At 44.4% G+C, this 26,606-nt stretch overlaps 2 protein-coding genes across 3 annotated transcripts in view; one reads left to right on the forward strand and one right to left on the reverse strand.

Annotated features, from left to right (window-relative positions):
- Window positions 1-146: 146 nt before the first annotated feature.
- Window positions 147-21,995, forward strand: STEEP1 (STING1 ER exit protein 1). Of its 2 annotated transcripts, XM_068131356.2 has the most exons (8): window positions 147-323; window positions 4,825-4,942; window positions 5,759-5,800; window positions 6,321-6,459; window positions 8,025-8,114; window positions 12,854-12,946; window positions 17,904-18,013; window positions 20,960-21,995. In XM_068131356.2, exons 1-7 carry the CDS (start codon window positions 203-205, stop codon window positions 17,964-17,966), a joined length of 666 nt encoding a protein of 221 aa, XP_067987457.1. In that variant the 5' UTR covers window positions 147-202; the 3' UTR covers window positions 17,967-18,013; window positions 20,960-21,995. The 2 variants fall into 2 exon arrangements, with proteins under 2 accessions (XP_067987457.1, XP_067987456.1); XM_068131355.2 differs by lacking the exon at window positions 20,960-21,995 and having other exon boundaries at window positions 165-323; window positions 17,904-18,120.
- LOC137437035 (DNA-directed RNA polymerase II subunit RPB2-like) overlaps window positions 19,122-26,606 on the reverse strand; it is a 122,334-nt gene continuing 114,849 nt past the window's right edge. The window contains exons 21-25 of the mRNA XM_068131351.2: window positions 26,320-26,427; window positions 25,999-26,112; window positions 23,498-23,658; window positions 20,941-21,136; window positions 19,122-19,731 (exon numbers count right to left, since the gene is read on the reverse strand). Of these exons, the coding sequence (XP_067987452.1) occupies window positions 19,642-19,731; window positions 20,941-21,136; window positions 23,498-23,658; window positions 25,999-26,112; window positions 26,320-26,427 (669 nt within the window). The 3' untranslated portion in view covers window positions 19,122-19,641. The remainder of the gene's footprint in view (window positions 19,732-20,940; window positions 21,137-23,497; window positions 23,659-25,998; window positions 26,113-26,319; window positions 26,428-26,606) is intronic.

The following is a 26,606-nucleotide window of genomic DNA, read 5'->3' on the forward strand; positions in this document are numbered from 1 at the left end:
TATTTCATCCAGAAAGAGGGACATAAATAAATAATAACTGAAGCAACCGTTTTATCTCCGAAGGCATCGAGACATAAAAAGAACGACATTCAAATCGGCGGGGAAAAAGTAAAACGTCAAGAACAACGAAACCGGAAATGCGTGAAGGAGATTTCCTTGAACCCTGTGACCCGGAAGTGCTGTTTTATCATAAGGCTGCACAATGCCGAAGGTTGTTTCCCGTAGTGTCGTGTGCTCCGATACTCGGGATCGGGAGGAGTACGAGGCGGAGCGGCCCTTGCAGGTGTATTACTGTTTGTGCGGACAAATGGTTCTCATCCTGGGTAAGTCACTGTTAGTCATCACATCGCGGATAAAGACCTTCGGTGGCGGAGGTAACCGTAATGGTGTTGTTTTGTATGCAGTCTGTGGCTGCTGGTTGCATCATTTTCTGGAAGTGTAGCTGTGTTGCTGATGCAGTGCCCCCTTACCAGCTAGCTGGTACTCATTTTCCCGACCTCGGAAGGATGACAGGCTGAGTTGACCTGCCTGTTGTTGATTTGATTTAACGGCACAACAGGGGCTTGAACTCAACACCCTAAGATCTTAAGCCAGCCACCTTAGACGTTAAATCAACACCAGGCTTAATGTTTTAAATGAGGTGATGTAAAAGACGCTACATCAACGGCGGTAAACTTCTAAAATAAATCTGATGATGCTGGAGTGCCAACCCATAGGGGAGAGCAACACTCCATTAAGATACGGGTGAAGGCGTTGTAGGCTGAGAGTAGTTGTGATTTCTCAAGGAATGATTTGGATCAACTGAGGATGGCCAGTCTATGACTAACTTTGGAGACCAGCTCTGCTATGTGCTTGGTGCGTCAAATGTCATGGCTGATGGTAACGCCGATACATTCAAAAGATTGAAGCTCTTCCTGTGGCTGACAAAGGAACTAGATCGGAGGGTTAGCTTGACGATCCTTCTGGAGTGACATGGAAAGATTGTGACATTTTCCAGGATTGAAAGACTTCATTCATACATATAGAAAACTCAGCTGCTGGTTTAAATCATTCCTGCGAGTTGATCTGTTTCCATTCTACATTGTTGCATGCATTCAGGAAACTTGACAGGAAATTAGAGCTGTCTCCCTTGACATTTCACGTGCCTTCGATACGGTCTGGCACCCCGCTCTGCTCACCAAACTCTCCTCCTTTGGTATCCATGGAAATCTCCACGCATGGCTGGCGGACTTCCTCTCTAGTCGTAGTCAACGTGTGGCCCTGAATGGATTTCTCTCATCTTCCCTTCCTGTTCTGGCTGGAGTTCCCCAAGGTAGTGTTCTGGGCCCTGTGCTATTTCTGGTCTTCATCAATGACCTCTCCGACTCTCTGGAAAATCCTCTCTATCTCTTTGCTGATGACTCCACTATCTGCCGCTCCATTCCTCATCCCTCAAATCGGCAGTCTGCAGCCTCCTCACTCTCTGCAGACCTGGACAAAATCAGACTGGTCAAACAAGTGGAACATGTCTTTCAATCCTGACAAATCTCACACTCTTACGATGTCTCTCCGAAAAGACCGACTGGACAACGCTCCCATCCACTTTCTGGATAATCCTCTCCAAGAAGTTCTGTCACTCAAGCTTTTGGGTCTCACTATCTGCCATGATCTTTCCTGGGAAAACCACATTTCAAATCTGGCCTCCAAAGCCAGTCGCCGACTGGGCATCCTCCGTCGTGCGAAGTCCTTCCTTGGCACACCTGAGCTCCTCACCACTTACAAGGCTTTCATCCGCAGCTCTATGGAATACTGCTCTCCCCTCTGGTCTGGTGCTCCTGCCTCACACCCAGCTCGTCTTCACGCTGTTGAAACCAAAGCGTTCAGAATCATTGGAATCTCCCACGATAAAGCTAACTCCAAGGGCCTTTCACTCACTCACCGCAGGCAGGTAGGTGGTCTTTCTGTCTTCTACCGACTCCTCTCTGGCCTTGCCCCCCCCAGCTCTCTCTGGGCTCTGTCCCCCAAATATTCCTACAGGTCGCACAAGATCTGCCTGCAACCCTCTTATGGTTAAACTGCCAAAATCAAGACTTTCTGCTCACCTTCACTCCTTAATTCCTCTTTTCTCCCGCCTCCGGAACAAACTCCCTCACTCTCTTCAATCCCACTCCACCCTCCAGGTCTTTAAAACAGCTGTTCACCACCATCTCTTATCTTCCCCCATCCAAAACCTTGATCTTTTCTACCCCTGCTAATTTCACCCAAAATCCTACACTTTTTTTTTGAAACACCAACTTCTGTCCTGGAAGTCCTTGGGCTCCTTGTGTTTTATACCTCCCCCCCCACCCCCCCTTCCCACGCCTCCTCCCCCCAAGCCCTCTCCCTCCCACACTTCTCCCTGCTCTCAAATGTTGTGTTTGTGTGCTTCCCCTTCTCTCCCCATCTTGTCTTCTGCTCCCTCTTTTTATATATTTTGTTTGTCTTGTTGATTTATTTGTGAAATAAATGTTAGCTCTTTCACGAGCCTCGATTCGGTATACAAAAAAAAAAAAAAAAATTCCTCTCAAATGGGTTGTAGTCATTAGCGAATGAATATTGGACTCATTTGGGCTTTTAGCATTTGGGCTGCTGGTTGCATCTTTCCTTCTTTTGTATGGAGCATGTGGCTGTGGGTAGCAGCGTTGGATGTCCCTGTAGGCACACTGATGTAGAGCTCCCTGTAGGTTAGAGCAGGAATTTGGAGTTTGTTGAGGGTGCCGGTAATGACTCACCCACTCTGTCAAAAGCCAATAAGCTGTGGGATCTGGAACATACCGTTACATATGTAGAGGGTAGGCAATACCTTAGTCCAAGTAGAATTGCAGAGGTAGTGTGTGCTCCGACTGTCGTGAAGAAGAGGAAACCTCGATGTATCATAAGTAGGAAATTTGTGTAGACCGGATGTCGTGCAAGTGTATCTTCGTCCCCATGAGAGGGGTGGGGTTTGTTAATTAGCGAGGGATTATGGGTTATTAATCCCCTGTACGTAATTGCTTCTGTAATCTTTTCCTGTGTTCCTTATGACACCGCACTAAACACCAAGTAAGAAATCGGCCATTAACTACACTAATTAAAAACCAACCGGAAACCAGGAATCGAGCACTACCACGAACAACATTGTCTTGGTGAGCGCACAGGCACAGGCAGGGCCATGAGCCACGCCTCGAAGAGCAGTGATTGAACCGGGATTTGATTGGCACAAGCACTGGTAAGATGAGGCTCACTGATAGGAGCGGAGACTGAGACGTCGTGGGATGACGTCGGAGCTTCAAGTACAAAATAGTTGGAGCGGCAGACATTTTCTCTCTTTGGGTCCGGACTTTGTTGGTGAATGGTCGCCGAAAAGCTCTCCCTCAGCATCGACGCCCCCTCTCGCTCCTGCTCGTTTTGGGAGCTGGTGGTGAACGGTCGTGTGCCAACATCTTGCCTTCTCGTTCTGGATCCATAGCAAACGGTCGCTATTGCTTTTGCACAAGAACGCTTCATTGCGAACGGTTGTGATGAGGACATCTTGCTAGTGGTTGTGAGGAGGAATAGCTGCGACTGAGGACTGCGGTTTCCCAAGCAAGAACGATGAGTGGACGGGCGCTGCCTGCTCGCTGCGCTCTCGGCGAGGCCAGGAGTGAGGCCTAGTTCGCACCAACAAACGTGCGTTTCCCGCCGATGCCTCAGACGATCTTTGACGATTCCTGACGAGATAAACCAGCCGATTGGAGATAAGTGCCCCAAATCAAACCTATTTATTTTCCAGTTATTTTATCCTTTGTCTGTATTCGGGTCTTTGTGGGAGTGCTCCAATTAGGAATTTAGTTTATCGTGCATTATTTTGTGACCGGCGTTTTCTTTAATAAATCCGGTATTTTTGTTGTACATTTTACTTCTGTGTAGTTTGAATTAATTTATCCAGGTGCGAAAAAAGTCGGGTGGAAGCCCTCCATATAAGTTCGTCATCCCCCTTTCCCTCGCGTGTAACGAATACCGTCATATTGAATTGAACGCCTCGGAGTTAAAGCTCGTTCGGCAATCTGTTTCCTTGGAGGATTTTTTTTATCACAGGGAACGCGACAATACTTTAGTCAATACTGGCAGACGGGTCCCTGGCTTGAGGATCCTCCAAGGAATGGCACATTCTTGTCCTTCCTCCCATCAACAGTATCCACAAGATATGCAATATGCCTTTTTCCCTCTCACAAATTCACAAACCCGCCATGTGGGGGCCGTGGCCCAGGGCCATGGCTCGTCCTGTGGGATAGGGGGGGGGGGGTCGAGGCTCGTGCTGTGGACCTTTTCACACACCACCTACAATTTGAGTGGCCGTCAAAATATCTTCCATTGGCACAGAACCATCCATGATTGCATTCACATAAAATCTTCTGGTTTTCAAAGCTTTTATGTGAAAGAAAACGCAAAATGCTTTTGGTTGTTATTGTTAAGAGTGAATAATGGACAGACCGGATGCCTAGAGGTACGCACACTCGCCTCTGAGCTGTCTAGCCTGGGTTCCAATCCTGTCCCAGCTATAAACTGTCATCCTGGTGTTTCGTGGACATGGTGATTCATGAGTTGTGTGCTGTCCCTTGGATGGATGTTAAACCAGCATCCCATCTGTCGGCATTCGTTGGAAGTTCAAAATTCCACGGTGTTCTTTGTGAAGAGAAGGCAAGCTATCGCCGGCACCGGGAATACGTTCCAAGGGGTCTGGAAACTATTAAGACATGCTACATACATTAAGATTGTTGTATGAGATTCCCACTAGTTTGGTAAAACCCAGGAAGTATGTTGTATTATTTTGTACGTGTGGAGCAGACTGTAGCATGGAGAAGCTACCTTTACGACGTAGAGACCATGCCCGAGTCCTGGATGGAGGGAAGCACGCGCACAAATTCTCCAACTTGGAGCAGGATGGAACCGTGTACTTGCGCAGGTATGCGATTATGATGGTTATTTTCATCGTACGTGGCAGGAATGTGATTATGATGGTTATTTGCATCATATGTGGCAGGTATGTGACTGTGATGCTTATTTACATCATACGTGGCAGGAATGTGATTATGATGCTTATTTACATCATACGTAGCAGATATGTGACTATGATGGTTATTTACATCATACGTGGCAGGTATGTGACTATGATGGTTACTTACATCATACATGGCAGGAATGTGATTATGATGGTTATTTACATCATACGTGGCATGTATGTGATTGTGATGGTTATTTACATAATACGTAGCAGATATGTGACTGATGGTTATTTACATAATACGCAGCAGGTATGTGATTGTGATAGTTATTTTTTTTACATTATATGTGGCAGGTATGTGACTGTGATGGTTATTTACATAATGCGGAGCAGGTATGTGACTGTGATGGTTATTTACATATGTGGCAGGTATGTGATTGTAATAGTTATTTGCATAATACGTATCAGGTATGTGACTGTGATGGTTATTTACATGTGGTAGGTATATAACTGATGGTTATTTACATCATACGTGGTGGACGTTTGGATAGTAGTGCCAGGTTATTTTTATTTTCGGAAGTGATAAAAGCAGCGGTCTGTTGCCTATACACTGCCCAAATAAAGATGTGCCAGAGGAATAATTGGACCTCATGTACAGTGAGCTTGCATCCTTTCATCGCAGAGTTTTGGATCTCATAGATTTTAACGGTAAAATTTATTTATTTATTTTTTGCAATTTGTTTTTTTTTGTCACACTGTTCGCTTTGTCTTCTGCAGGATTGATGGAATTGAAAAGCAGTTCAGAAAGAAGTGCAAAAAGTATGATTTTATTTTCATCTTGCATTCCAAGTTTCATTTTGTATCCCTGGTGTTGGGCTAGCGGCTAGGGTGCTGGCTTAGGATCCTAGGATCCTGGGTTCGAATCCTGGTCGATCGCTGAATTAACGCCAGGGGGGTTGACTCAGCCTGTCATCCTTCCGAGGTGGGCTAATTGAGTACCAGTTCACTGGTAATTCCCTGTTTGTCGTAAAAGGCGACAAAAAGGGTTGGCGGCAGGAAGGGCATCCGGCCGTAAAACATTGCTTCAAAAAGGGGACCGAAAAACAACAACAACCACGGTCCCCGAAAAAGGCCAACCCCCGCTTGCGGGGAAAAAATGGCCTCTAAAGGTGGTTTTAAAATTTTTTTATTCCAAGTTTCATTTTGTAGAATCTGGATTCTCTGCCGGGTTTCAATGCAAGGTTATTAAATCGTAAGCCAATGGGTTTTCCAAGCCTAGATGTGTTGTAACATTTATGCGGACAATTAGCAGCATATTAATGGAGTGTATTTTGACCAGGTGTGGCCTCCTACTCTTCTACTACCATCAGGAAAAGGCTGCAACTGTCACTTTCATTGTGGATGGTGCGGTCGTGAAGGCCGGCCAAAGCCTTGCCAGTGTCAACATTTACAAGCAGCAAGGAGAACAACCAAAGAAGGTGACAAAAGTGTAGTTATGAGAGCACACACCCAAAGATGAGTGGCCTAACCTTTGATGGGAAGAGGCAAAGGTTTTCGAACAGCTTCACATCCATTGAGACCACTTTGCGCTCGTCTGTCGTGCTCTTCTTGAAGAAACATTAACACCGGCACTTTCAGCTCTGTCATTCACAAGATACATGAGTGCAAAGTTTTCTCAATGGATTTTTTCTTTTTGTGTACAAGATCGAGGCTCGTGAAAGAGCTAACATTAATCACACAAAGTCAAACCGACACATAAAACATATAATACAGGGAGCGGTAGACAAGATGGGGAAAGAGGGGGAAGGACACAAACAACATTTGAGAGCAGGGACATCGAGAGATATGTGGGAGGGAGAGGGCTTGGTGGGGGTGGGGGGGGGGGAGGCTTGGGAGGAGGGGGTGGGAGAGGTATAAAACATATGGACACTGCAAGGACTTCCAGGAAAGAAGTTTGAATTTCAAAAAAGTGGATCTGGGGTGAATTAGCGGGGGTAGAAAAGATCAAGGTTTTGGATGGGGGAAGATAAGAGATGGTGGTGAACAGCTGTTTTAAAGACCTGGAGGGAGGAGTGGGATTGAAGGGAGTGGGGGAGTTTGTTCCAGAGGTGGGAGAAAAGGGGAATGAAAGAGTGAAGGTGAGCAGAGAGCCTAGATTTTGGCAGTTTAACCATAAGAGGGTTGCTGGCAGATCTTGTGCGACCTGTAGGAATATTTGGGGGCAGAGCACAGACAGAGCAGGGGGAGCAAGGCCGGAAAGGAGTCGGTAGAAGACAAAGACCACCTACCTGCCTGCGGTGAGTGAGTGAAGGGCCCTCTGAGATAGCTTCATCGCAGGAGATTCCAATGATTCTGAACGCTTTGGTTTCAACAGCGTGAAGCCGAGCTAGGTGTGAGGCAGGAGCACCGGCCCAGAGGGGAGAGCAGTTCTCCATTGAGCTGCGGATGAAAGCCTTGTATGTGGTGAGGAGCTCAGGTGTGCCAAGGAAGGACTTCGCACGACGGAGGATGCCCAGTCGGCGACTTGCTTTGGAGTCATCACTTTGGATGTGGAGCTGTTTGAAAACGTTTGGATCATCATTTGCGATATTCTTCGTTCATGTGCATCATTGGCTGAGGGCGTGGCTGTGCTGCTGATGCAATGCTCTCTGCTGGTTAGAGCAGGGATGTGGAATTTGTTCAGTGTGCCGGCGATAGCTCGCCTACTCTTCACGAAGGACACCATGCGATCTTTAACGTCCACCAACGAACGTGACAGACGGGACGCCACTTAACGTCTGTCCGAGGAAACGCACACATTAATGAATAGCCCTGCCTGTGAAACATTGGGATGACAGTTTATAGCTGGGTCGGGATTCGAACCTAGGTTAGACAGCTTAGAGGTGAGTTTGCGTACCTCGAGGCCATCCTATCAGGCCAATGGGATGTATGTATATATATATTTTTTTCCAGTGGCTTAGCAATGCATCACCATACATTTACTAGTTATGAACTGTGACATCGTCGTTTGTCATAACACTTCATGTGGTGCTGTTTTTGGTAGGTGATCATGACCAAACGCACCAAGGATATGGGCAAGTTTGGCTCTGTCACAGTCTCTACCATTGATGAAGAGGAGGAGGAGATTGAAGCGGTGAGTTGTCATAATTGTTTGTCTGTATGCATACACTCGGTCAAACATGTGCATTGAGTCTAACTGTGAGTTCATCATTTTGGGATAAACCTCTGCAGCCACTCAGCCCTTGCATGTACTTTTGATTTTGCATACTAATCTTTCTTGAAAAAAGGAGCTATGGCATATGTATGTTTGTATGGATGTATGTATCTATCATCTACTACTCTGGGAGGATTTGACCAAGGAAGCTGAAAGTTTCAGGGATTAAAGAGGAGACCCTGAAGTTGTGCCTCAAAGTTTTTTTTTCTTTTTCTGCTCATCTTCACATTTTCTTTCTTTGGGGTGGGGAGCGGTGGTGCAATTGGAATTATCTGCCACGATGTATTATATATGTACATAAGCAGTACACATATTTTTGCTTCATGAACTCAACCTGGGTTATTTTTATTTATTTCCAGGAGCGATTAAGGCAGCAGTCGTTTGCCTATACACCGCCCAAATAAAGGGATGCGTCAGTATAATATGTTGCTTGGAACAAGATCACCAGTAGGGCACGTACTCTGCTAGTTAAAATAATTTGATGAAATGTGAGTAGGAGTCACAATTTTTTTTTTTCTTGTAGTCTCCCGGGCCACCTAAACTTTTTTTTTCTTTTTTTTTTGGGGGGGACCCACCACCTTTTTTGGTGGCCCGAATGTATTTTTATTAGCCCCCAATTGGACGAAATGGGGCCTTATGGATTTGGTCTCGTCCGTCCGTCCATGCGTCTGCAACCATATCTCGGAGATGTATGGACCGATGTTGTACAAACGTGGCACACGGATAATGAATGATGGCTTACATATGCACATCATTTTTTTTCTCGAGATCAGATCCAAGATTGCCGACTAGTGGCCATTTTGTTACATAAACGTGTCTCCAACAATTTCTCAGACATGCATGGTCCAATTTTGTTCAAACTTGGCCCAACCACGGTACATGATGGCATACATGTGCACCTCACTTAAATTTTGCGATCTGATCAAAGATGGCCGACTGGTAGACATGCGGCCATTTTAGTTGTAAAAAAAACTGATATTGACCACATCCTCAACTATTTCTCGGACATGCATTTACCAATCTTGTTCAAATTTCGCACACAGATAAAGAATGATGGTTTAAATATGCACATCATTTTTATTTCGAGATTGGATCCAATATGGCCGACTGGTGGCCATTTTGTTACTTAAACGTGTCCCCATCCATTTCTCGGACATGCATGGACCAATTTTCTTCAAACTTTGCACAAAAGACAATACATGGTTACACATTTGCATAAGATTTTGTTTTGGCATCTGACCAAAGATGGCCAACTGACAGCCTTTTAACTCTGTACAGTAAAATTACTGAAACCACGGTGGGGGTTATGGCATTTTATGTCTTTTTGTTTCGTGATTAATCGACAACAACAACATGCATTTTAAGGCCATTTTCCCTGCAAGAGCGGGGGTTAGTCTTGCAGTCCCCATGACAATCGTCTCCATTTTGCCTTATTTTCTGCATCTCTCCTTGTTAACCCCCTTGCCCGCATGTCTTCTTCCACCGTCTTTAGCCAAGTCTTTCTCGGTCTTCCCCATCCTCTACTTCCTTCTACATTTATTTCCATCACTCTTCTCAACCAGTCACTTTCATCCTTCCTCAACACATGACCAAACCATCTCAACCTGTTCCTCTTCACAGCATCAATCACAGGCTCTATTCCCATCATCTTTCGCAATTCATCATTTGTCTTCCTCTGGTGTTGTTGGGTAATCCACTGGTGTTGGGCTAGCGGCTAGGGTGTCAGCTTAGGATCCTAGGATCCTGGGTTCGAATCCCGGTCGATCGCTGAATTAACGCCAGGGGGGTTGACTCAGCCTGTCATCCTTCCGAGGTCGGCTAATTGAGGACCAGTTCACTGGTAATTCCCTGTTTGTCGTTAAAGGCGGCAAAAAGGGTTGGCGTCAGGAAGGGCATCCGGCCGTAAACCATTGCTTCAAAAAGGGGACCGAAAAACAACAACAACCACGGTTCCCGAAAAAGGCCAACCCCCGCTTGCGGGGAAAAATGGCCTCTAAAGGTGGGTTTTTTTTTTTTCTCAGCGACACTCCGCACATTCACCCATTTGCATTTCCACCCTTTCCAGCCTTCGTTGCTGCTCTACATTCATGACCCATGTCTCGCTCCCATAAATCATAACACTTCTCACACATGCAGCATACACCTTTCCCTTCAACTTCAACGACACTCCCCTCCTCATCAGCACGCCACTCGGTTCCTGAAACGTCTTCCATGCACATCTCACTCTAGCAACCGTTGCCGAGTGATCCACCTTCTCCATTCAGCATGTCTCAGATAGCAAAATGTTTTCACACCTTCCAGCTTCATGCCGTCTCCAAGATCCAACTCAACATTTCCTCCATCTGCAGCTCCCTCTGTGCACACCTTACATTTGAATGTAGCTGCCACACTGGTTAATGACACTCTCAGACCACTACATTTTTGATGAACCCACTCAGCGCACATTGTACATTGAATGGAGTTCACTCCGACACCCTTCCTGCACACAGCACAGGGCCACTTCCCAGTTCTTTCCACCTCACCACATGCTTTACCACTTGCCATCACCTTCGTCTTTCCTATATTCACTTTCAGACCTTTTGTCTCCGTACATTCCTTCCACTTGTTCATCTTTTCCTTCAGTCCATCCATACTTTCCGCAATCAACACCAGATCATCTGCATACAACAACTCCCACGGTAAACCCTCCTTTATGGTCTGAGCCAGCACCTCCATCACAGCTACAAATAGTAGTGGACTTAGTACTGACCCCTGATGCACTCCCACCTTCACCTCACTCACCACTGTTCCCGTCCTTCGACCTTACAGCTGTGCGCGCTCTATTGTACATTGCCATCACAACTCTGATCAACCATTCCTCCACTTCTAACTTCCTCAATGCCCATGTCAATACTTTGTGTGGAACCCTATCGAATGCTTTCTCCAGATCAACAAACCCAAGAAACAACTTCTTCCTCTTCTCCATGTACTTCTCCTGCAACTGCCTCACAATAAAGAGCGCGTCTGTCGTTCCTCTTCCTGGCATAAATCCAAACTGCATTTCGTCGATCTTCACCTTCTTCCTTATCCTCCTCTCCAACACCCTTTCCAATACCTTCATTCCATGCTCCAATAACTTTATCGCTCGGTACGAGCCACACTCCAGAGGGTCACCTTTCCCCTTGTATAGAGGGACGAGGGTACTCGGTTCCCAATCCACTGGAATGCGGCCTTCTTTCACCACCAGATTACAGATCTCTGTCATTCTCTTCACACGCCAACTTCCTGCTGCCTTCAACATATCTCCCACAACTCCCGTCGGCCCTCCCGCTTTTCTATTCTTCATTGCTTTTATCGCTTCCTCAACTTCCTTCTCGGTTATCTTCTCTGCCGGTCCTAAAACTGGGTTACTCTCTATGTTGCCATCCCATTCATTCTCTGTATTCAACAGCATTTCCATATATCTTTTCCATCTTCCTTTAATTCCATCTGGGTCCACAACGATTTGTCCCACTTCATCCTTCAAGCAACTCACCCCCATCACATCACACCTCTCTTTCGCTATCTGCTTTGCAATCCTGAATACCGCTCTCTGACCCTCTTCCGAATCCAAGCGTTCTCCGAACATTTTCCTACATGCCTCCTGCGCCTTTGCTACCTCTTTCTTTGCAGCCTTCTTGGCTGCCTTATAACTTTCATGCTCTGCTGTTTCTGCTCCCGTACCCTTCGCCTTCTGCCACTCCTTGAATTTCTTCCTCTTCTCGTCAATCCTCTTTCCAACTTCATCATCCCACCACCATGTTTCCGAGTGCCTCGGTGGTCCTTTTGTCCATCCACATACCTCACCAACGGTACCCAACAGACTATCCCAACAAACATGTTTCGTGATTAATGAAAGTTCATAAAATCAGCATCTACCTTTAAATGACTTTTTCACGACACCTCCCGATCAAATTACAGCGCTTTTCATACCAGCAATCTCGCAACTCGTTGCTGTTCTCAAGTGTTCGTGGTAACAACCGATCACGCCAAACAACTCGCATTTGCATGGACTACTCTGCTGATGAGGCTATAACAGGGCTTGACAACGTGAAATAAAAGACTGGGTAAAATATGGCAAAAATAACACTTACCTTGTACATGTAATTCATAGTACAAGTAAAGGTTACCTTTGAGAATACACCAATGGCATGCTTGAGACAATTATACCGTCTCAAACAAATGTTAACTTGTAAATGCCGGCAAACGTTTCGGGTTACCAACAAAACGAGCAAATTAAGGTTTTGATTGGTAGGGACATGAGCAAAAATATGAAATTGAACAGGGTCTACCTCCTCTTAACAATGTTAGACATATTCAATGTTTGGGGAAGGTGTACTTTGTAGTTTAATATTACTCGTAGGCCCGTTGGTCCATTGGACTAAATGAATTAATATATGCTTTGTTACAATGTTATCATTGTTTTTGTTATTTATTTTGTAATTAGAATTGCATTCTGTGGAAGGACAGATTAAGCTGCTCTATACACCTTAACATGGCTTTCGTTTAAACACATGGGGATTCGTCCGGAGTACTATTTTTTTTTTTTTTTTTTTTTTTTTTTTTTTTCCGCATCCACTGCATTCCTGTCCTTTACATGCCAGAATGAGCGTTTGATGTGTTGCCTCTTGTTACCCCAGCGTGAAGTGGCAGATTCTTATGCCAGCAATGCGAAGGTGATCGAAAAACAGCTGGAGCGGAAGGGTGTAAACAAGAAACGGCTGCAGGAAATGGTACGTTCTTTATCCCTATACCTGTTTTGGGCAGAGCTGATTACGAACCTTGATGCTGGTTCCTCTTCCTCCATGTAGGCATGCATCGTATCATATCCATATTGGGGGCTGGGAGTCGATTACAAGTTTGTGCTGGGTCATGCATTTGTCTTGTGGCAGTGCCCTCTGTACGTTTGGGTAGGAATTTAGAATTTGTTCCGTGTGCTGGAGATAACTTACCATCCCTTTATGAAAAGACATTGTGGGATCTTTAACGTTTACTACCTAATGCTTTGAGATGGCTCAGCTTGATTGACGTTGATCCGAGGACGCGCTATCTGCAGAGCACCAATGAGACAGTTTGTAGTCATGGTCAGGCATCGAACCCAGACTAGACAGCTCAGAGGCAGGTATACTTGTACTTACTCTGAAACATCCGTTCGATGTGACACACGCTCACCATGGTGAACGCAGGTTTCGAATTACCTTCCTTTTCTCCCCTTATGGCACATGAGGGATTTTTTTTTTTTTTTTAAATGCCTCCACCAACGAAATCGCCGGAGGCATTATGTTTTTGGGTTGTCCATCCGTTTGGCTGTCCGTCCGTCCGTCTGTCTGTGATAGGTTGTTACTGCGATAACTTGAGAACAGTTGGAGATCTTGGTCAAACTTGCTGCAGGTATGTATAATGAGGTAAAGATGAACTAATTAGATTTTGGGGTCACGAGGTCAAAGGTCAGAGGTCATGTTAGGTAGAAATAGTTTTCTGTTACTGAAACTGTTTCTGAATACTGAAATACTGTTACCACAATAACTTGTGAAGCAGTGGTGGGATTCTGACCAAAGTTGGTACAAGAATGTATTTTGATGCAAATGAATGAATGAATGATCGTTTTAAGGCCATTTTTCCCCGCTAGAGTAGGGGCTAGCCTTATGGGGGGAGGGGGGGCCACCGGGCCATGACGATCATGGTTCTCTGTTTTGAGGCAATGTTTTTTATGGCCGGATGCCCTTCGACGCCAACCCTTAGTCGCCTCTTACGATGCGCAGGGATACGGCGTACCTATTCTAAATCGGGGTACACACCGGGATCATTCATCCCAGCAAGCTGGTACTCAGCCTGCCATCCTTCCGAGGTTGGCAAATTGAGTCAACCCCCCTGGCGTTAATTCAGCTATCGACCGGGATTCAAACTCAGGATCCTCGGATCCCAAGCCTGCAGCCTAACCGCTAAGCCAACACCAGGCTATTATTGTGATGCAAAGATGAATTGATTTGATTTTGGGGTCAAGAGCTCAAAGGTCAGAGGTCATGTTAAGTAAAATGTATGTTGCCGCACCAACTTGTGAACCAGTGATGGGATTTTTAACAAATTTAGTATAAGTATATATGATGCAAAGATTATCTGATTGGATTATGGCATCAATAGGTCAAAGGTTATGTTAGATAAAAATGTGATAACTTGAGAACAGCTGAAGGGATTTAAATCAAACTTGATACAAGTAGGTATTATGATGTAATAATGTGGGCGGAGGCATATCGGTTGACGTCGAAGTGTCATTCTAGTTTTCTTTTTTTTTTATTTGGTATTCGTCGTCACAATTCACCAGAATCCACTGATCACAAGTAAACGTTTTTCTTATGTTGCAGAAGATCTGTTTTTGCAGACATATCCCTATAATTGAACCATATGAATATGGCAATGTGCCCAAGTGTGCAATATTACTAGTGTTGAGGGAAAAGGGAGGATGGGATTCCTATTTAGAACTGATAAGATAGTATGGTCCGTGTGCTCAAATCGGATAGATTCTTCCATTGTAAACAGGGACATGTTAGGTTAATGTGTCTTGTTATGTGTGCCGAGGAAGGTGGTGTTGTTACCGATAGAGGTAATACTGAGATTGTGAATTGCATACATGTTCCGGTCAGGCAAGGATGGGAGATACGTCGGCTCAGGAATAGATAGTGCTTCGTGAACGGACCCATAGATCATCTTTGTGGCCCACCGGGGCAAGCTCAGCGATGCCGGCATGACACGCATGGTAATATTTGCTGCCATGGAAGGCTTATACACGAAGGAAGAAGAAACAACTGAGAAGTTGTTTTTTGGGTTTGTTGATCTGGAGAAAGCATTCGATAGGGTTCCACGCAAAGTATTGACATGGGCATTGAGGAAGTTAGGAGTGGAGGAATGGTTGATCAGAGTAGTGATGGCAATGTACAAAAGAGCACGCACAGCTGTAAGGACGAAGGACGGGAACAGTGGTGAGTTTGAGGTGAAGGTGGGAGTGCATCAGGGGTCGGTACTAAGTCCACAACTATTTGTAGCTGTGATGGAGGTGCTGGCTCAGACCGTAAAGGAGGGTTTACCGTGGGAGTTGTTGTATGCAGATGATCTGGTGTTGATTGCGGAAAGTATGGATGGACTGAAGGAAAAGATGAACAAGTGGAAGGAATGTATGGAGACAAAAGGTCTGAAGGTGAATATCGGAAAGACAAAGGTGATGGCAAGTGGTAAAGCATGTGGTGAGGTGGAAAGAACTGGGAAGTGGCCCTGTGCTGTGTGCAGGAAGGGTGTCGGAGTGAACTCCATTCAATGTACAATGTGTGCTGAGTGGGTTCATCAAAAATGTAGTGGTCTGAGAGGGTCATTAACCAGTGTGGCAGCTACATTCAAATGTAAGGTGTGCACAGAGGGAGCTGCAGATGGAGGAAATGTTGAGTTGGATCTTGGAGACGGCGTGAAGCTGGAAGGTGTGAAAACATTTTGCTACCTCGGAGACATGCTGAATGGAGAAGGTGGATCAGACTCTGCAACGGTTGCTCGAGTGAGATGTGCATGGAAGAAGTTTCGGGAACTGAGTGGCGTGCTGATGAGGAGGAGAGTGTCGCTGAAGCTGAAGGGAAAGGTGTATGCTGCATGTGTGAGAAGTGTTATGATTTATGGGAGCGAGACATGGGTAATGAACGTAGAGCAGCAACGAAGGCTGGAAAGGGTGGAAATGCGAATGGTTCGATGGATGTGCGGAGTATCGTTGAGAGAGAGGAAGACAAATGATGAATTGCGAAAGATGATGGGAATATTGCCTGTGATTGATGCTGTGAAGAGGAACAGGTTGAGATGGTTTGGTCATGTATTGAGGAAGGATGAAAGTGACTGGTTGAGAAGAGTGATGGAAGTTAATGTAGAAGGAAGTAGAGGATGGGGAAGACCGAGAAAGACTTGGCTAAAGATGGTGGAAGAAGAAATGTGGGCAAGGGGGTTAACAAGGAGAGATGCAGAAAATAGGGCAAAATGGAGAAGATTGTCATGGGGACCGCAAGGCTAACCCCCGCTCTAGCAGGGAACATGGCCTTAAAATGCATGTTGCGGTGTTGTATGGAAGGCTGAGCACTGCAGGCTGTGCGAACGCCCACCCCTGGGACATTGGGGGGCCAGGCATGGACTGGGAGGCATGCCAACGGGTGGGTCCACTGGAAGGGATAAAGCTGGACAACGTACAGGCACAAGGCAGAGTTTGTGTGCGGGCGACAAATAGAGTTGTTGGAGTTGAGCCTGCGGTGCGTTAGGACATCACCACCATATGATGACCGCTTCTGCAACACCTCCCAAAATCCTTTCATGGTCCCCATTGGTTTGGAGTGAGTAAGTGGGCACCATAGTGGGGTTTAGTTTCTACTGTGCCATAAGTTTATGTCATTGCCCCCTCTCCCTTCCCCATCTTTATACATTGTGTTTGTGTGCTAGATCCATTCCAAGTTCCAACGTCTTGATCCCCAGTCCCATTATTTATTTTAATAATAAAAAATTCTCGTATCCAGATCCGTATTCGGATATTTACAAAAATTGAATAAATTCCTCCTTGATACATACCCAACCCATCCACCAAGTTTTGTCCGAATCCATTTATAACCTTTTGAGATATCCTAATCACAGACAAACAGACAGACATGGGTGAAAACATAACCACTGCTCACTTTGTGTGGCGGAGGTAATTATGTCAACAGTGACGACAGTGAGAAGGAGGCGGGGAACTGGACAGACTCCTAATTATGTTGTTATCACTTTATGTATACCAGTACAGAACCGTGCTTTGATACAGGTTAATACTCCCACTTTGTGATGTCTGTGGAGTGTTTTATTACGACTCGTTATTCCGGCTTCCAGCAGGTGGCGCTATATGATGCACATTTACAAAAGGTAATTGGTATCATCCCCCTCCCCTGATCCGCCAAGGCTGAATTATTTTACCGCCTAAAACGTTCAAGAACACCCCAAGTTCAAGCACCGGTTTTCGACTCATTCAGAAGTACATGGAGGTCATCCAGCTATTCAAGAGTGTATAGGTGTCAAACAAGCAAACACTTATTGAATTGTATACCAGGTGTACAACTTAAGTGTATTCAAACTTTATTTCAGAAAAATTAATTAAATAGCAAACAGAGGGCTAGGGTGATGTTACTAATACCTAACAGATGGCATGAGCATGTGATGGAATGATTGCACATTAGTAAGCTGTTACCCATAAGGCTGTGCAGAATGAAAGTCTGGATGCATTTTATTTAGACGCTGTATGGTATGATAATAAATCAGGTCAGGCCAGGTATCGTGGGAGCATGCGCCGGAGCAGCACGTAGCGGCGCCCACTTCCCACAGGTGCTCCAGGGGCTTCCGTCTGGCCGTCCCCCAGGCAGATGATCTCCTTGATATACCAATAAAACACACACACACACACACACACACACACACACACACACACACACACACACACACACACTCTACCATTCTTGTGGCTATCTCCTCAAATCCCACAATGCTAAGGGAAACTCTGGTGTTATCTTCCTCTGGGTATGGTTTGTACATACCTGCTTGTTTAGTTCTATTAACTTCGTGATTCGCAGTGGATATTTGTTTATGATCAAGTATGTTCATCACTTTAGTATGATGTTTAATCTCTGTTTTATTTCCCTTTTTCAGGCTGAACAGGAAGCAAAGAAAGCCAAGCTGAAAGGAACTCTTATTGACAACCAGTTCAAGTAGAGGGTTCTTGTTTTCCATTTGCCAGCTGTGTGCGACTTCGAACCAATGTAGGAAACTTATCACCAGTCTCTCATTATTATTATACGGAATTGATTTTCATTCCTCCAATGCAAATGTAAATCTTGTAAATGTGGAATAAACACTTTGTACTCGATGTGCGCTAGATGCGCTAGATCACATAGAGGATACGAGAGAAGCTCACACTTGGATCAATACTCTTAATCCAGTCCCATCAATTGGTTATTTTTCCTTTTGTTGAAGTCCGTTTCGGTTTTTTTTTTTACCTCCACCACCAAAGGTGGATGGAGGTTATGTACCACCACTGTCTGTTTGTGAACAAGATTTCTCAAAAAGTTGTGGACAGATTCGGACGAAATTTGGCAGAGATGTAGCGTATGTGACATCATCACCTTGTCACATTGTGACAAGGACGAGATGATTAGATTTTGGTGAAGATCCGGATTCGGATCCGGCTAGTTCTCGGAGAATGTTAAGCGATTCTTCACCATTGGGAGATGGGGCCAAACACGATGCATAGCAGGATATCTGAAAAAGTTATGGACGGATTTGGATGATACTTGGTGTAAATGTGTGTGTGACGAGACCGAATGGATTCGATTTTGGTGAAGATCTGAATATGGATTCGGATACGAGAATTATTTAATTAACAAGTGATTCTTCACCATTGGGAGATGGGGCCAAAACCGATATATAGCACGATATCTCAAAAAGTTATGGACGGATTTAGACTAAACTTGGTGGACAGATTGTTTTTGAGACGAGGACGAATCAATTTGATTTTGGTGAAGATCTGAATGTTGATTCGGATACGAGAATTATTTAATTTTTGAAGCGATTCTTCACCATTGAGAGACTGGGTGAAACGTTTTTTTTTAACATTTAAAAAAAAGTTACGGACGAGTTATGAATAAACTTGTTGGACAAGTTTGTTCGGTGACAAGAATAAGCTGATTCGATTTTGGTTCAGGTCCGAATCCAGATTCGGCCTGTCGGTGGGATAGAAACCATGAACTGTTCAGCCTGGCGGAGGTATGCGCTCTACCGAATGCACTTATAGTTTTTAATCTGTAGTAGATGTACGTCTATCCATGAAATGTGATAACCTCCCGTTCCAGAATCAAAACATAATCCTTTATCGTTTCGAAACTCGTTTATTATAATGCGTCTCGAAAGCTGTCGAGTTCAATAACTTACACCATACCGTGTCAACCCCACGGTATGAATACAATTTTTTTAGGGGAAATATTTTCTTGACTCCGATTGTATTCGTAACACGATCTCTATTTCCTTTACCATCGGTCGATGCACGTTTGGCTTTGACTTACTCGCTGTTCTTTGGGTTCAAACGAGCTGCTAAAGTATCATGTGTTGGAGAAGGAGTCATCCCTGAGCTGCCAACACTTCTTTTAAACCACTAAAACTACCCATGAATGAAAGTTGTTTAAAAGCGCATTGATCCCGACAGGCAGTTGTGGAACTTTCTCAACTACTTAATAAAAATTCGTTTCCATATTGGTGTAAAAGATGATTCACGAAAGACGCCATTTCAGTACATGATTGCTTCAATACACCTCAGTGAGGTTGCATGTCAACTCTGAGCTTGAACATGGCCTGGAGACATGTTTGTTGAAAAAAATAACTACCGTTTGAATGCTCATGAAACCATCATGCGTGGGGCAATGCTCATGGACAGGAGTTCCTGGAAGAGAAGTTTGCAGGCGTATGGCATCCGAACCAATGATATCTGCAAACGGTAGAAATTAGATCAGAAAATATGAAAAAATTCAAAATAACAAACCAGTAAAGTATTATACGCATGGAATCTCTGCTTTTGTAAAATGGAGCAATTTAGTGAACAAGGTTGGCCTGCAGGTGTTTCCATCTGAACCCCAAGTTGTCCATGTGTTTTGCACTTCTCCCACTCCCCCTATCCCCTTCCCACGCCTCCTCCCCCAAGCCCTCCCTCCCACAGATCTCCCGATGTCCCTGCTCTCAAATGTTGTGTTTGTGTGCTTCCCCATCTCTCCCCATCTTGTCTACCGCTCCCCTTATTATATGTTTTATGTGTCCGTTTGATTTTTTTTTTTTGTGATTAATGTTAGCTCTTTCATGAGCCTCGATCTTGTATACAAAAAAAAGAAAAAAATATCATGCTGTTGGGACCCGAGGTTCAATGAGTCCCAAGCACAAGCCTGTTGCTCTCATCACAGATTGGTCAATGTCCTCTTTTATACCACCTCTCTTGTGCTGCAGCTCTCTCGCCCTCTGACCCTCCCCAGCTCCTCCAGGGTGCACATGCTCCTCGAGCAACCTCCTGGTTAAACTTACAATCTAGGCTGACTGCACACCTTCACTCCCTTTTCTTCCATTTATCGAACTGCCCTCTTACTGATATTTCCTTCCTTCCTCTTTCTTACTTGTGTCCAATTGCAGCCCCATGTTTAGTTTGTTGCCTCCATCACCATACTCTTCCATGAGCCTCGATGTTGTATCGAAAAAAAACCCCATCTCGTACTCCTTTGGTTTGTCCATTACCTGCTACTGTCTTTGCAAATCATATGAAGGTATTCAGAGGTATATTCATGTCTTTTTAGTCCACAACATCGAGGCTCATGGAAGAGCTAGTGTGTCCTGAATGTGGTTTATCTGCAAGCTCCAACACAGGCCGAGAGCCTGGATCACTGCATAAATAAATAATTTTGGTAAATAATTATGAGCAAAGCAATGAAGTGGTTGGGAGGAAGAAGTGTGCGTAATGAGATGCAAATGCTAACATTTTCCCCGTTATTAATTTGCTATATTGACATTAAAATTTCATTCCATATTGGTCCAGAGTAAGTACATTGCATCTGATAACCATGTTCATCAAATCCAAAATTGCATCGTGGATTTTCTTTCCAGCATCGCTGGTCTGAAACCGGGTGCTTAAAGCCGAGTGCCCATGATCACTTGCCTGTGTATTGTTTTGGCAGCCCCGGCAGCTGTACAAATGTGTCCGTATATTGGCCACGGCTATCAGACCACAGCGATTGCAGACGTGCACTTGGTACGGGTCCGAGACCTCGAAAAGCCGCTCCAGAAGGAACTGTGTGGCACCATGCGCGATCTGGCAGTCCCTCTCCATCTCGCCGAAGCGCAGTCCTCCATCCCTAACGTGCAAAGCAGAAACCCAGGCTTCAGCACCGATGCTATTTTGAAAGAAACTAGTACACCTACCCCCTACAAGTGACAGGAAGGGTCATGTTGTTATCCTCTTTGGGGTATATAGATTACAGTAGATCTAGGCTAGGGCCCCTTCGTCTATCGGCTATGGGATAATCACATGCCTCAAGAATGTCGGCTTTCCTCCCTTTAAGTTTAGTGTTAAACAGCAGTAGCGACTGTTTAAAAAGGTAATCTGTGTTTGCGGTTTAACTTTTTATTTTATTTTTACTTCCTGTAGGGGTGCCCCACGAAATGCCACGATAAGCTCTTTATACATGTCGACACGATATTTGTCTGAGGAGGGAAAACCCCTTGGAGGGGGTGGGGGTGGGGTTGGGGGTGGGGGGGAGGAATATTATTAGTATTAATATTTTGTAATAACATGAATATTGTGCTATTATCATTTGTTATTTTTACTTTTGTTAATACAAGTGGCCATGGAAAAACACCACGATAAGCTATCAATACACCTTAACACGGATTTTTGCCCAAGGCAGAAAATCCCCTTGGAGAGAGGGGCAAATGACGTTGCTACAACCTCCATCGTGTGACCCTTATTCCTCCTGTCAAGTTTGATTGTAATTGGATAAGTAACGACCAAATGTATGGCGGTCAGAGTCCCTGTCACAGACAGACTCCAAATTGCGTATTTTAGTTTGATAAAAGTAATTGGATTTGCCTGTTAAGTTTTCCCATCCGAACCGCTGGCGCATGCGGAGAGCCAAGGTTCCAATAGCATTTAACATGTTTGTCCATTGTCTACTACTGTCCTATTTCATGTTAAAGAACACTGATGTCCACTAATGCCTTTGTCCTCCATGGTGCTTTTGGAACTTAAAAGAACAAGAATTGCACGTTGATGATCAGAAGCAATTTTTGTGGGCCTCAAATAATGATAATCCGACACTCAAGTCTTGGTTTCTTGAAGAGCTCACATGCTTGGCTGGTTTAAGGTGTTCACTGATTCAACAAGATGTTATATTATATGCTCAGATAAAACCACAGCCAAGCTTAAACAGGCCTTTCAGCATCCATGTTGGTGTTGTCATCATCGTGGGTACATTTCATACAGCTTCTGCAGAACAACAATAACTTGTGTTTTTTGCATGAGATATTTTCATGGCCGGAGCTAAAATAGTAAAGGTCGTGAAAATTTAAATTGAATCGTCTTTCTTAGCATAGGTGTGATTGGAAAATAAAAATTAATCTCGTTATTCTACAAAAGTACGACATGAATACCATCAACGCACGTACAAACAAGCATTCTGAGTATTGCGCTGCAATACATGTCCCCTACCAAAGTTCAAAGTGCCATAACTTTGCCAAAAATGATCGAATATGCAAATTTATGCACGGTTGATGCTGGTTTTTAAACTTGATCTGAAGTATGCTGAGACACGTGTGTCGCGCCTCGCCTCGTTGATAAGCCCGCAAGGTCGCTCCGTGGAGCGGCCTGCACGTATTGCACTGTGTGAATTATATAATTACCAACTCACGGTCTGAGGTACTAGCGATTCAAGAGATACCCATTTAAAAAAAAAAAATTTCGTTTAATTAACGATATCTGCCAAACCACGTGACCTATCGCAAATTCCAAAAGGACATTTTAGTAGATTGACACGCTGAACAGATCTGTGATGTTTCCCCTCGATTGGTTCAAAAATGAGGGAGGAGCTCGGTTTTAAAGGTTCATGCTTAAAAACGTCATAACTCTGAAACCATGTGATGCATGATGTCATGCTCGCTGACTTTTTTGTTCGTCATGGGTATGCGATTCTGCCTGAAAGTTTGGCCTCGATCTGTTCAGCCGTTGCAGAGAAAAAGGGGTTTTCATGTTTTCATGAAAAACAATATGGCGGCCAAACCACGTGACCTGTGACGTCATAATTACCATTAAAATATTCTACAGACAGAGTCCCCCCTACGGTGAAAATTTGATCTCAATCGGTCCAATTATTGCAGAGAAATTGGTTTTTAAATGAAATTAAAACTTAAAATGGCACTGAGTTAAGGATCATCAGAATTATCAGAATTCCCAAAGTTCAAAGTGCCATAACTTTGTCAAAAATGATCGAAACGTCGTGAAGTTCGAACTTGATCTGTAACTTATCATGAGGAAACCATGTGCCAAGTTTGAAATCATGAGCTTTAAGAGTTTAGAAAAAAAGCCCGGAAAACTGTTCTTTGCGTGACAGACTGACAGACAGACGGCGTGCAAACCTATAGTCCCCTCCGGTGTACACCGGTAGGGGACTAATAAGAGGGAGGTTTCCCCAGGTGGCATCTGTCACCAACATGGTACTTACCGGGAGCGACCCTCCATCGGCTGCCGGACAAGAATCTGCAAGGGTCCGCGAGCACGGGAGTGGATCTTATCATCCACCATGTGCTTGAGCCGCTGGTAGTACGTCGGACCAATGAATACCTGGGAGCTTATTTTGCGTCCACTCAATCCGTTATATAAAACCTGTGGAGAACAAGTACAAGGGGAGGGGGCGTTCACTTTCGTATATATATAAAAAAATAACCACCTTTAGAGGCCATTTTTCCCCGCAAAGCGGGGGTTGGCCTTTTTCGGGGACCATGGTTGTTGTTGTTTTTCGGTCCCCTTTTTGAAGCAATGTTTTACGGCCGGATGCCCTTCCTGACGCCAACCCTTTTTGCCGCCTTTAACGACAAGCAGGGAATTACCAGTGAACTGGTTCTCAATTTGCCGACCTCGGAAGGATGACAGGCTGAGTCAACCCCCCTGGCGTTAATTCAGCGATCGACCGGGATTCGAACCCAGGATCCTAGGTATCCTAAGCCGGCACCCTAGCCGCTAGCCCAACACCAGGGTCACTATAGTAATAGCTCAAAACAAAAATACGATCAAAAAGTGCTTTTGATGAATCAATCACAGAGCGATTTAAATGATATCGAGAAAGCCAAGAAAGACTATATTATTTACAGCTGTCTTTAAGAGATTTCAAGTACAAAAGAGAGTTGGTACATTATATTATTTTGTATCACGGGTTCATATGTCCAATTTAGACGTATATTCAGCTTTGGTACAAGTACACCAACAGCTTATTCTATCGCACAAGATTGTACCACATCACGTCAAACCACATCTCGGTGGTGTGATGGTTAGAGTGTCCGTCCTGACCCTGAGGTCAGTGGTTCAAATCCCCGGACGAGTCTGTCCCAACAGGAGTAGTAAAAATAGCAAAAAGTTAATGGACGGACAGACATCATTATAATGTCTCGAGAATTGAGATGAGATGACCTAAAGATGGTATGTGCTGCTTCCTTGATTTAGCCTCAGAATTTTAAAAAGATAAAGCAAACAATTGTAGGTTCGTAATAATGGTGCACACTTTGATGGGCCTAGTGGCCTCCTGCATAGACGTTCCTTGTAAAATAACTCGTGTTATTATTATCTTACCTGGTACATAGTTTAGTTGCTCTTATGGGAATGGTGCATGGTACGTCCATCCGCCCGGCCCTAAAAACTTTTCTGAAACTGCTGATGGGATTGTGACCAAACTTGGCTGAAATGACCTTTGGTGTGGTAGAACTCAAGTTTGCTCACAGCCTCCTCCCCCTCCACCTAGAAGTAGGTCATCGTAAGGTTTAAAGGTCCCAAAAGTACTTTAATTTTGATTTAGTTTGGCCGCCCTGTTGAATTACAGGAAAAACCTTCATAATCTTCTCTCAAACTGCTTAACCGATCAACGCGAAACTTTAAATTTGTGATAAACTACCCAACGGAAATATTGTTTGTTAACAATAATAATATTAATAACATTAATAACATAATATTAATAACATCGATAATATTATATAACAATGACATCAGTCACATGGTATGGCAGCCAAATTGGATCATAAGAAAACCTTTGAAAATCATCTCAGACCACTTAACTGGTCGATGCGAAAGTTTATGAATGTGATTGACTACCTACGCATTGTAAATATGATTTGATAACAATGACGTCTTTAGTCACCTGGTCTGGTAGCCATATTGGATCAAAGAAAAACCTTTAAAGTTCATCTTCTCTGAAACTTCTTTAAATCAACCAATGCGACACTCAAAATATATGTTCGACTACCTATGGGGACATTTAATTAAAACAGGTTGGTCTGAAACACAATATGGCTGCCAGTGATGTCATAATACAAAAAGTAGGCAATATCTAAAAAATATGAATTGGAGATCTTGAAGTTGTACCTTTCAAATCGAGCTCCAAATGCCCATGCACCCCTAGCTCTGTGCTCTGCCCCCCAAATGTTTCCAGAGGACACACAAGATGTGCCAGCAACCCCTCTTCTGGTTAAACTTCCAAAATCTCGGCTCTCTGCTCACCTTCACTCTTTCATTCCTCTTTTTTCCCACCTCTGGAACAAACTCCCACACTCTCTTCAATCCGACTCTTCCCTCCAGGTCTTTAAAACAGCTGTTCACCACCATCTCTTATCTTCCCCCATCCAAAACCTTGATCTTTTCTACCCCCGTTAATCCACCCCACTTATTCTCCCCTTCCCCACTTATTTTGCAAGGGAACTAGTGCACAATGGGCCTACTCTTTTCAAAAGGTACTGTGGAGTCGAGATGGAATGAGGTCTGGGTCAAATGTCCTCAGGATAACACTAACACACTCACTGACAAATAACTTTTTGAATCCTCTGAAGCCAATTGTCTGCATCATTTGAGATGGAGAATGTGTTCCTTGGTATATATGAATTGCACCTGCATTTGCTCACAAACTTGGGTAACCTTTCATGTGATGAGGTATTTATACGGCCAGAGCCAGAGTGTTTGCACCTCATTTCCTCGCAGGTGATAGCCATATTCTTGTAGCAGGTTCGAGATTTTCTGCACATTGACCGTGTCATTAAAAGGCGTTGCATCTCCAATCTCTCCCTTGTTGGCTGAGACCTGCACAACAATCGAACATTCTCACGATATAAAAAGACAAACTCCATCCTCCCCCTCATCCCCCCCTCCCTCCACCACTTTCTGAAAAGACCCACACATTAGTCAAAATTTAGTTTGCTTTACAATGTTTGCTTCCATGGTTTAAAAAGCTGGCTTTCATCACAGAGAATGATTACTTGCGTGGCATTGAATGTTTCTAATAGTCACCTTGCCTTGCAGACACTCAATAAGATGTCCAATGGTCATGCGTGAGGGGATGGCATGTGGATTGATGATTATGTCTGGTGAAAGGCCTTCACAGGTGAATGGCATGTCCTGCCACGATAAGGAACGTAAAACATTTTAGAAATGTGCAAAGATAATATTACGAGATTTCCCTGCCCCCCCCCCCCAACCTCCCTCCCCACACTCCCCCAGTATATTATATTTAAATGCACTGAATCAGAATACAGCCACATGTAGGTCATTTAAATTGCTTGACTGTCATCCAGACA

This window comes from Myxine glutinosa, chromosome 11 (assembly GCF_964187855.1).
Source record: "Myxine glutinosa chromosome 11, kmMyxGlut1.1, whole genome shotgun sequence".
Lineage (NCBI taxonomy): Eukaryota > Metazoa > Chordata > Myxini > Myxiniformes > Myxinidae > Myxine > Myxine glutinosa.